General features: G+C 35.4%; 1 protein-coding gene across 1 annotated transcript in view; it reads left to right on the top strand.

The window, feature by feature from the left end:
* Positions 1–12204, top strand: part of GUCY2C (guanylate cyclase 2C) — a 70875-nt gene that overhangs the window by 20979 nt on the left and 37692 nt on the right. Inside the window, 2 exon segments of the mRNA XM_041736438.1 lie at positions 3890–3975; positions 5562–5673. Coding sequence (XP_041592372.1) covers positions 3890–3975; positions 5562–5673 — 198 coding nt within the window.

The raw sequence follows: 12204 nt of genomic DNA, 5'->3' as shown, positions 1-12204 counted from the left end.
ATAAAGCCATCAGATCCAGATTTTCTTTGTGTTTTGGTCAGGAGATTTTTGATTACTGATTCAATCTCCCTAGTAGTTATAGGTCTATTCAGATTTTCTATTTCTTCATGGTTTAATCATAATAAATTTTATGTTTTTAGAAACTTGTCTATTTCATCTTGGTTATCCAATTTTTTTGGTATGGAAATGCTCCTAATAATTTTCTAAATTTCTGTAGAATTGATTATAAAATCTCCACTTTCATTTTTTATTTTAGTAATTTGAGACTTTTTTCCTTAGTCTACTTACCTAAAAGTTTGCCAATTTTGTTGCTCTTTTTTGAAAAACCAACTTTCAGTTTCATTGATTCTTTTTCTGTTGTTTTTCAGTTCTATATTTCATTTACCTCTGCTCTAATCTTTATAATTTCCTTCCTTCTGCTAGCTTTAGGTTTAGTTTGTTCTTCTTCTGGTTCCTAGATTTTTGTTTTGCATTTGTTCTTATGTAAACACTCTGTAAAGTTCCCTCTTAGCACTGCTTTTGCTGTGTCCCATAAGTTTTGGTATCTTGTGTTTTCATTTTTATTTGTCTCTAGGCTTTTACCAATTTCTCTATGATTCTTCTTTGATCCTCTGGCTGTTTAAGAGTATGCTGTTTAATTTCCACAAACTGGTAAATTTTCCAGTTTTCCTTCTGTTATTGAATTTTCATGTTATGGTCAGAGAAGATATTTTGTATATTATCTATTTTTAAAAATCTATTCAGACTTAATCTGTGGGCTAACATATGGTATATCCTGGAAAAGGTCTTACGTGCACTTGAGAATAAAGGTCTTATGTGTATTTTGTTGTTGGGTAGAATGTTCTGTATTTGTCTGTTAGATCTAGTTGGTGTATTGTTCAAGTCCTCTGTTTACTTACTTATCTTCCATCTTATTATTTCATCCATTATTTAAAGTAAAGTATTGAAATTTTTAACTATTACTGTAGAACTGTCCATTTCTCTGTTCAATTCTGTCAATTTTTGCATCATATATTTTGGTAGTCTATTATTAGCTGCATAAATTTGATAATTGTTATATATTCTTGCTGTGTTGAAACTTTCATTAATATGCAGGGTCCTTTGTCTCTTATAAAATTTTTTAATTTAAAGTCTATTTTGGGGGTTTCTGGGTGGCTCAGTTGGTTAAGCATCCAACTCTTGGTTCTTAGCTCAGGTTGTGATCTCATGGGTTGTGAGATCGAGCCCCACATTGAGCTCCATGATCAGCGGAGAATCTGCTTGAAGACTCACACACACACACACACACTTATGGCTTGTGCACGTGTGTGCACTTTCTCTCTCTCACAAATAAATAAAGCTTTTTAAAAAAATAAAGCCTATTTTGTCGGGTATTAGTATATGTACCCTGCTGTCTTTCAAGTTCCCATCTGCATAGAATAGCTCAACCTATTTGTGTTTTTTAATCTAAAGTGAGTCTCTTATAGATATTATATAGAATCATTTTTTTAAAAAATGCAATCTCCTAATCTCTATCTTCTATTGGAGAATTTAATCTATTTTATATTTAAAGTAATTTCTGACAGCGGAGATTTACTTTTGTCGTTTTGCTGTTTGTTCTCTATTGCCTTATAGCTTTTTGTCTCATTGTTTGTCTCATTTTGTTTCATTTTCTTTTGTGTGTAGTTGGTTTATTTGTAGTCAAACATTTGAATTCCTGTCTTATTTTTTTGTTCATATTCTTTAACTATTTTCTTTCTAGTTACCATGGATATTATAGTTAACACCCTAAGGTTATTACATTCTAATTTGACTTCACATCAGTTTAACTTTGATATCCAAAAACTCTACTCCTTTAAGACATCCATACCCACCTCTTTCAGACATTGATGTGGCAAATACATCTTTATACGTGTGTGTCCAAAAACACAAACTAATGATGTTTTAAGGATTAATCTCTTAAATTATGTCAAAAGCAAAATGTAGAGTTACAAACCACAGTTACAATAATGCTAGTTTTTAGACCATTTTTAAAAACACATTCATCTCTTAAATCCTGTAGAAAACAAGTGGAATTACACATCATTTTATATTAATGCTAGATGTTATAATTGCCCATATATTCGCCTTTCCTGAGATCTTTATTTCTTCATATGGCTTCAAGTTGTTGTCCAGTGTCCTTTTATTTCAACCTGTAGGATTACCTTAAGCATTTCTTGTGGTGCAAGTTCAGGTGGTTACACTTTCTCAGCTTTTGTTTATCTTGAAATGTCTTACTTTCCTCCACACTTTTGACAGAAGGATTCATTGGATAAAGAATTCTTGGATGAAAGTTTTTCTTTTGGCATTTTGAATATATCATTCCACTGCCTTCAGACCTCCAAAATTTCTTTTTTTATTTTGATCTCCAAAACTTCTAATGAGAAATCTGCTAAAAATCTTATTGAGTATCTCTTGCATGTGACAAATCACTTCTCTCTTGCTTTCAAAATTGTTTTTTTTAATTTTTATTTAAATTCAATTTAATTTAATTAATATATATTGTATTATTAGTTTCAGAGGTAGAATTCAGTGATTCATCAGTTGCATACAACACCCAGTGCTCATTACTTCAAGTGCCCTCCTTAATGCCCATCACCTAATTACCCCCATAAGCCCATCCAATTCTCCCCCAGCAACCCTGTTCATTCCCTATCGTCAAAAGTCTCTTGTGGTTTGCCTCCTTTTTCTATTTTCATCTCATTTTATTTTTCCTTCCCTTCCCCAGTGTTATGACTGAAATCATATGTTATTTGTCTTTCTCTGATTGACTCATTTTTCTTAGCATAATATCTTTTAGTTCTGTCCATGTCATTGCAAATGGCAAAATTTCATTCTTTTTGATGTCTGGTTTTGACAGTTTGATTAAAATGTGTCTCAGTATGGCTCTCTTTGAATTTGTTCTATTGGAGTTTATTGAGCTTCTTGGATATTTATTCATGTGTTTCATCAGATTTGAGAAGCTTTGGGCATTATTTCCTTAGATATTCTCTCTACTGCTTTCTCTCTTCTTATTTATTCTTCTTCTGGGACCTCCACAATGCATATGGTGGTCTGCTTATGGTGTTATACAGGTCCCTTAGGCTCCATCCACTTCAATTTTTTTTCTGTTCCTCAGACTTGATAATTTCCATTGTCCTATCTTCAAGTTCACTGATTCTTTCTTCGGCCTGCTCAGATCTGCCTTTGAATCTTCCTAGTGAATTTTACATTTCAGCTATTGTGTTTTTCAGTTCTAGAATTTCCTCTTGGTTTCCTTTCTAGGTTTCCGCTCTCTTTATTGATATTTCCATTTTGTTCATATATCATTTTTCTGACATTATCTATCCCTTCCTTTAGTTCTTTGAGCACCTTTAGGACAACTGTTTTAAAGCCTTTGTCTATTAGATACACCATCAGGTATTTTTTCTGGGATTGTTTCTGTTGATTTATCTATTTTTTTCTTTGGCTACACTTACCTGTTTCTTTGTCTGCTCTGTGATATTTGTTGAAAACTGGATATTTGAATCTAATAATGTGATAATCCTAGAAATCACACCATAAATGGGGAATTTTTACTAGTTTAGTAAAATTCTTAGCAAAAACTTTTCACTGATAATTAAAAGGACTCAATTGGTGATTACATTTTCATCCTAAATGCAATGCAAACATTTTCCCTTCTAACTAAATACTAAATAGCATCTCTCTTTAAAATATCCATCAGAGATTTCAAGGCCAAGAGCCAATGGGTATTTTCTCTGATTAGTTCATTGAGATAATTTTTCAGTAAAAGAGAACAATTTTAACCTATTTTGTACCCTCTGTAAACACATAACTGGTTTTTTCATCAAAAGTAAAAAATATCCTCCAACTCTTTCTGATTTTCCCCTAGGGCATGCAGGTCCTGTGACTTTGGACGACTGTGGGGATATTGACAACACTATGATGCTTCTGTATACTTCTGTGGATACCAATAAAGTATGTCTGACTTCTTATCAGGAACTTGGGGTGAAGTGATAGCAAAGGAATTAGAGAAGTTGTTTTCAAAATAGGCAAGTTATCTATTTCAGAAACACAATTATGACCTACTTAGGACTGTATTTAAGCATTTTAACCCATACCTTATTTAGAATGTCCACACTCTTTTGACTATATATAAAATACCCACCCAGAATACATTGATATAAAGACCAGACTATTGATGGGATAACAATGAGAGAATGACAGTTCTCTCCTAAGAATTATTTATTCATTTGCACAGATAAAAATTTCAATGAAACATTCCCTGTTCTCTCAATCTGAAGTCATGAAAATCATTGTGTAATCTTTCTGACACATATAAACAGTCCTATAGTGTCATGCTTTTATTCACATTCTATATCTCTTTTCTCCTTACCTACCTACAGAGGTTCTTTAAAGAGAGTGGGTCTTAATTATGCCTCCAGTGCTTAGCTTCTTATATGGCATATAAGTTTATTGATAAGCATTTAATTTAAAAACAAAACATCTGTCTTTATGTCACCCAAAGTTGTGCCCATCACAAACTGTAAAAGCCACTGTTATAGCCAACCAAATGGTCTATAGAAAGTTTTTTTCTTTAATATTTTGTGTCCTGGCATAACTAGAAATCTAGGAGAAAAAGTTACTCATTTTTTCATATGATTTTCCCAAGTGATTATTATGATATCTTTAAGCCATATATTCAGTGTATTTTTTAGAGACTTATTTATTATTTATTTATTTATTTATTTATTTATTTATTTATTTATGAGAGACACAGAGAAAGGCAGAAACATAGAGGGAGAACCAGGCTCCTCACAAGGAGCCTGATGCGGGACTTGATCCCTTGACTGGGCATCACACCCTGAGCCAAGGGCAGATGCTCAATCACTGAGCTACCCAGGTGCCTCATGTATTTAGTGTGTATATATATATATTGATTCACTTTCTCAAAGATATCTGTAATGGAAAATGTGGAAATCTAGAGGAAGGATTTCAGATTGATGAAGTTAAACCAGAAATTTGGAGACAGCACCTCAGAAAAGTGCTCCACAGTTTTCAGTTACTATATAAACCTTTAATATAATGATATATCTCACATAATTTTCATAGGAATACCTTTTAAAGAGTTTCATCAGTGGTCCAATTATTACAGTAACTACAAAGATAATTATACTCCTCTCTAAATTATTTGTACTTGGAATGGTGCTCTTGGAGAGAAGCAAATACATGTGGTAAGATCCTACATCAGCCTCATAATTGCTCCTCAGTATTAAAAATGTTCTATGCACTATTTGGGTAGGAGTTACTGGTATGATCATAAAATAGTGTATTATCATAAAGAAACAAAAATAATTTACCCACCTGGGGCTTAAGTCTACTTTCAGGCTGTGAACCAATAAATGGATACTAACTAGCAAGCTCCTGGCTGCTAAATATTACCTTGTTTCACTGAGAATTGTTACTATGAAATTCAAATGTCATTGAGCAGGACAATTTCATCAGAAGTCATTTTAAAATGTCTTTTTCTTTTTATCCTTCTTCTTTTTCATGCCCTGACACAGTACAAGGTTCTCTTGACCTATGACACCCATATAAATAAGACTACCAGAGTGGATAAGAGACCCACATTCATCTGGATGAACCACAAACTTCCTAATGATATTCCAGGCCAGGGTAAGATGTCCTTTAGTGAATTTTGTTTCCCTGAAGTTGCTTTTCAGGTAAGATAAGTACATTCTGTGGTTTATGCAATTAGCCTGTGTTTTCATTTGTTTTGTTTGTTGCCTGAATTTGCCAGGTTGTAGAATGTGGACTTTACTTCCCTGCCCAGTGAACGATATTACAATTCTGATTAAATGCTGAAGATACCTCTATTCTAATTTAGCTATACCTATCTTTAATATGTGTCCTACCTGACCACTGAGAAAAATTATCCTATAGAAAACTAGGTTTGACAATTGGCAAAATGAACATAGAGATATGTATTCTTAATGCCATGTATTCCATTTTATTGCAATAAATTCAAAATATGCATATTTCATCAAGGAACACAAGATGCCATCAGCCATCAGTTATTAGTGAGTATGGCTTCAAAAGTCTCCTCCATTTCCTCAGAGGACACATACTTGGGTTATATGATGGCTACTCACCTACTTACAATGAAGTCCTATCATGTTATGGAGAGCCCTAACATGACCAGGACTTCACTCATGCAACTTCTGATGCAACCATATAGCATTGGCCATCACTGGACAGGGCCAGCCAAGTATCTCTTGAGCAACAAGGTCTCAAGACAATCTGGCTTAGCCAAGGCTTACGACAATGAATAGTAAGTTATTCCACATTATTAATCTATATCTAGAGAAAAAAGTTTAAATTTGAACAAATATTTATGCCCAAAGATGCAAAAAAAGTGGAAGTGACATTAATAAAATTATTTAGCAAATGATGATATAATCCCTAAATGGAGGATTATAAGCTAATTAAAATAATTATTTACAAAGAATCTTAAATGATGTAGGAAAACTCATGAGGTAAATTAAGAGGAAAATAAACAGCTTTTTTATTTAATGATATTCTAACTTTGTAAAACAATATTAGAAATAGATCGTAAAGAAATATGCTAAAATGTTAACAGTGGTAGCTGCCTCTGAGTAATGATAGTAAGAGTGGGTTTTTTTGTTTGATTGGGGTTTTGTTTTGTTGCTATTTTATATTTTTTCCTTAATTTTTTCCACAATGACTCTGTATTAATTTACCATTTTTAAATTAAAATATAAACTAGAAATATTTCTTTCCTTGCACTTCTATCGCCAAAAACTGAGGTTGATATGACTTAAAAAGTTCTGGTTTGATGTACTTGCTTATATTAAAGCTCCTACTATGCTTTCAGTCCACTTACATTCCATAGGTCAAATATGGTTTAAAAATGATCCCATCTTTAAAAAAGGGGGGGGGGGGCGCCTGAGTGGCTTAGTGGTTGAGCGTCTGCCTTTGGCTCAGGGTGTGACCCCGATCCCAGGATCGAGACCCATATCGGGCTCCCTGTGAGGAGCCTGCTTCTCCCTCTGTCTAATGTCTCTGCCTCTCTCTGTGTGTCTCTCATGAATAAATAAATAAATCTTTAAAAAAAATAAAAAATGATCCCTGTGTTTTTACTCAATAACCATCAGCAGGTGACTAAAGCAAAGAGGGAAGTGGGAAGTGACGTTCCCATTCTTCTAAACAATAAGCAATCTTGAACTGATTTCAGATTTACTGCTATTATTGCTTTTTAAATTTGATTTCATTAGCAAGCTTTTTAAAGGTTATCTCTAGAACCATCTGCAAGTTTTCTTGGTTTAAACCAAATTTACTTTTGAAATATACCTGTTTTCTCATGTATTTCTGTAACTCTCTACTTTTTTTTGTAACTTTTTGAATTACATTTTTTTCTTTTCTCTTAATTATAGCGCTTAGTGACAATGTTACTTTGCGTCTTTAATATATTTCTTTAAGAGTTTTTAGTTATTTTTATGCAATAAGAGTACTGTGCTTTGTAAAATGCTCAACTTCTCAAAAAGTAATTTTTGAGAGAGCTCTCATTATTTACCCAAAAGAGATCACATTAAATATTTATATTATATTACTCATATTACAGGGATGTTGTTATCATTCCGAGCAACTTCACTTCATCCTCATTTAATCAGAGAATTCAGTTAGCCAGAGCTTTTCATTACTCAACTGTTACTACATGTATTTTTTTAAGATTTTATTTATTTAATCATGAGAGACACACAGAGAGAAGCAGAGACATAGGCAGAGGAAGAAGCAGGGTCCCTGAGGGGAGCCTGATGTGGAACTCGATCCTGGACCCCAGGATCACAACCTGAGCTGAAGGCAGACACCCAACGGCTGAGCCACCCAGGTGTCCTTCAACTGTTACTACACTTAATTGTAACCTTTATAAATTAACTCAATCTTTCAAATAGCATACAAATAAGATATTCATATGGTCTTGTATCTGGGGACACAATTGCCCTCTAAGTAACAGAATGTTTCATCTGGAGATACCACCATCACTGTCCCTTCATTCATTCTACAAAGATTTACGAATTTTAGGCAGTGTTCTAAGCACCTGGGACACAGCAATGGACAATGCACATTTGTTTCTGCTTTTTATCCACACCATCATCATCTGCCTCCTGGGTTACAATAACATCTACCTGACTTCCTGATTCAGACCTGCTGTCCACCTCCAGTCCAACCAACATTGCCACCAGAATGAAAACATGGATCCAGTTATATTACACTATTGCTAACACTCACTTGGCAGTTCCACTTTACTCCAGTAACATCCAAATCACTTATTTTTTATTTAATTTATTTATTCATTAGAGATGGAGCAGGAAGCCAGATGTGGGACTCGATCCCAGGACCCTAAGATCATGCTCTGAGCCAAAGGCAAATGCTCAACCTCCTGAGCCACCCAGGCATCCTCCAAATGACTTATTATAGTACAAAATGCCTATGATCTTCCTACCTCTCCAGCCTTATCTTCTTCTTACCTGAAATCCCTTCCCCATTCCTTCAATTTCCACCCACTTCCTTAAAAAAGAAAGAGGGAGGGTCTTGCAGATTCATGCCCCTGTGTCCTTAGTGATGATACTACCTCTGATGAAAATGTATCACTCCCCCATATGACTGGTAAACACCCACTCATCTTCAACATTTAACTTGGATTTCATTTTTCTTAACATCCCAAAAGGCTACTGATCTTGCCTACGTCCCACCAGACTTCTAGCATAGAATTTATATCATATTAAGATTTTATTTATTTAATCATGAGATTCACACAGAGAGGGGCAGAGACATAGGCAAGAGGGAGAAGCACGGTCCCTGAGGGGAGCCTGATGTGGGATTCGATCCCAGGACCCCAGGATCACGCCCTGGGCCGAAGGCAGGCGCTAAACTGCTGAGCCGCCTGGGATCCCCAAATCTATTCTTTTTTTAATTTAAATTCACTTAGTCAAGAGAGTATGTAATTAGTTTCAGATACAGAGTTCAGTAATTCATCAGTTGCATATAACACATCGTATGTGTTAATGCCCATCATCCATTTATCCCATCTCCCCACCCACCTCCCCTCCAGCAACCCTCAGTTTGTTTCCTATAGTTAAGAGTCTCTCATGGTTTGTCTCTCTTTCTGATGTCTTCCATTTCAGTTTTCCCTCCCTTCCCCTATGATCCCTCTGTGCTGTTTCCTATATTCCACATGAGTGAAACCATATGATAATTATCTTTCCCTGATGCACTTATTTCCCTTAGCATAATACCCTCCAGTTCCATCTATGTCGATGTAAATCGTAAGATTTCATCCTTTTTGATGGCTGAGGAATATTCATCTATATACCGCATCTTCTTTATCCATTCATCTGTTGATGGACATCTGGGCTCTCTCCACAGTTTGGTTATTGTGGACATTGCTGCTATAAACAATTGGGGTGCAGGTGCTCCTTCAGCTCACTACATTTGTATCTTTGGGGTAAACACCTAGTAATGTAATTGCTGGGTTGTAGGGTAACTTTATTTTTAACTTTTTGAGGAACCTCCACTGTTTTCCAGAGTGGCTGTACCAGCCTGCATTTCCACCAACAGAGGCATCCTTCCCAACGTTTGTTGTTTCCTGACTTGTTAATTTTAGTCATTCTGACTTGTATGGGGTGGTATCTCATTGTGGGTTTGGGTCTATTCTTTATTCACATCTGCCCAACACAGTGCCAAGGAAGGAAGAAAGGAAGGAAGGAAGGATGGACAATATGAGATAACTCTAAATCCGTTTCTACTCAGCACTAATCCACACTGTGTTAACTTCAGTCAATTTACTTCTCTGAGTGTGAGTTTCTTCCTTCTTCAAATCAGGAGATTTGTTAACTGATTCCAAGATTTTTTCCAACTATTATATGATATGAACTCATTCTACCATCACTACGAATCTAATTAAGTAGTATGTATAACCACAGCAGCCACCAGAAGGCAGCAGAAGCTTAACCTTTGAACCAATGTAATACTGTGACTTGATTAACTCAAGCAAAACCAAAAAGTATGTTGAATTAACAACTGCTATACTTAAATAGTATACAGTATATTTAAATATCATAAATATACTTAATGCAGTGAGATGTGCATGCTGGGGTGGGCAGATAGGAATTGAGATGGGGGAGGACCCAGCAGCCAGAAGGTTCCCTAATCCCTCCAGTTCATGCTCTAATCTATGGGATGTTTAATTCCAGTACACTGATGAGTAGAGTCAATAAACAGAATTGTATTTCTCATATCGACTTTGAGAGCTATGGTAATGGCAAGGGTGGTGGGGTGATAGGAGTGATGTTCACAGTAATAAACAGGATTCACACATTCGGATATGTCCATGCAAACCCAAGTACTAATCTATTTCTGCCCTGATGAGAAGAGAAATCCAGAGCTCACATTTTCACTGTTACCAGTTTCCCCATAGAAGAAAACAAGATAACAAACAGAGGCAAAGTCCTATGTTAGCAAAGCATAAATTGCTCAAAGTCATCCCCTATAGAAAGCCTGGAGACAGTTTTCGTGAAGGGAATTCATACATATAATTTTAAAATCCAATAGTAAAAATATTCATAATGGAACATGAGTGTGCCTGGTCCCATCTCTGTCAGTTCTGGTCTCTCAGTCACTCTGCCTTTAGTTTGCTGCATATTTCTAAATAATATCCATATATTTCTTGATTTATAAGTTTTGGATGTTATCTGTTTATTTCTTGTATTGATAAAAGATTTAGTTCATCTTCACCAGCCCTACTTTTTTCTAGCCTTTTCTCAATATAGTTCTATCTTTTTGTCAATACATTTATTGGGTGCTTTTGTAATTTTAATTAACATGCATAAGTTTCTAGTATTGTTCTACCAACTACATTGGAAATTTCATGGGGCACCTGGGTGGCTCAATTGGTTAAGTGTATGCTTCCGGTTCAGGTCAAGATCTCAGGGTACAGGGATCGAGCCCCACGTTGGGCTCTCTGCTCAGCAGAGAATCTGCTTCTCCCTCTTCCTCTGCACCTTGCCACCTCTGACTCATTCTCTCTCTCTCTTTTTCTCAAATAAATAAAATCTTAAAACAAAACAAAACAATAACCTCTTTGCTTCCCAGCTTGGTAAGATGAATATGTTACTGTCTCTATCCTTCCTACCACCTCATTTCTACCTCCCAGATTCTCCTTCATTTTTCTTTAATTTTTCATAGCTGATAATATTTATTTGGTAGCCATATGAAGACTTGTATCATTTACCCACAAGTTGATTCTATAAGTTGTAAATTAATAAACATTTTCATCATTATTATTTACAAAAGTGAAATAGCACTCTATTGCTTAGAATGCATTCCAGTTTCCTTCCTGAACTCACCAACTTCCTATTCTAATAGGAATCCATTGTGGCATATACAAATCATGACTTTCTTGTACAGTTTTATGATTGTGGTTGTCCTTCTCAGGCTAGGTTTGTTACTCTGCATATTCAGTTTCTGTTTCAATGCTTCCTTAGGCTGATCTACATTTTCCTGAATTCCAGTTACCCCTCTGTGAGTCCCTTAAATCCCTCCATCTTTCCAAATCCACCTACATACTTGTACTTTAATAAATAAAATCACTTACATCTTTCATTGACTTCCCTCAATGACCTGGCAGCACTTGGAAAAAACTATCAGGCAACACCATCATTTAATATTCCACAGCGACTGACTTTTCCTCGGATTTGTGCTTGGTATTAAAAAATAGTTGACTCTGGGGCACCTGAGTGGCTTAGTTGGTTGATTGACCATCTCTTGATTTGGGTTCAGGTCATGATATCAGGGTAGTGAGGTCGAGCCCTGCGACCGGCTCCACGCTCAGCAAGTGGAGTCTGCTCATCTTTCTCCCTCCCTCCACTTACATTTTCTTTCTTTCTTTCTCTCTCTCTCTCAAATAAATAACTTAAATCTTTTTTTTAAATAGTTGACTCTTTCTTCCTCTGTGAATTGTCCTTAGTTATATTGGTTTCAAGGACATCAGATGGGTTTCCCACCAAAATTATTTATGTACTTAGGTTCTTGTAACATTTGGTGATTCCCATAAGAAATGTAGCATTCAGACTATATCTGAAATTAAACCACTTCCCCTGGCACATTCCAGGTAGTTTTCTTCAGAGA

The sequence above is a fragment of the Vulpes lagopus genome, chromosome 21 (assembly GCF_018345385.1).
Source record: "Vulpes lagopus strain Blue_001 chromosome 21, ASM1834538v1, whole genome shotgun sequence".
NCBI lineage: Eukaryota > Metazoa > Chordata > Mammalia > Carnivora > Canidae > Vulpes > Vulpes lagopus.
The sequence above is the reverse complement of the archived record's forward strand: the minus strand, read 5'-3'. Positions and strand labels throughout refer to the sequence as shown.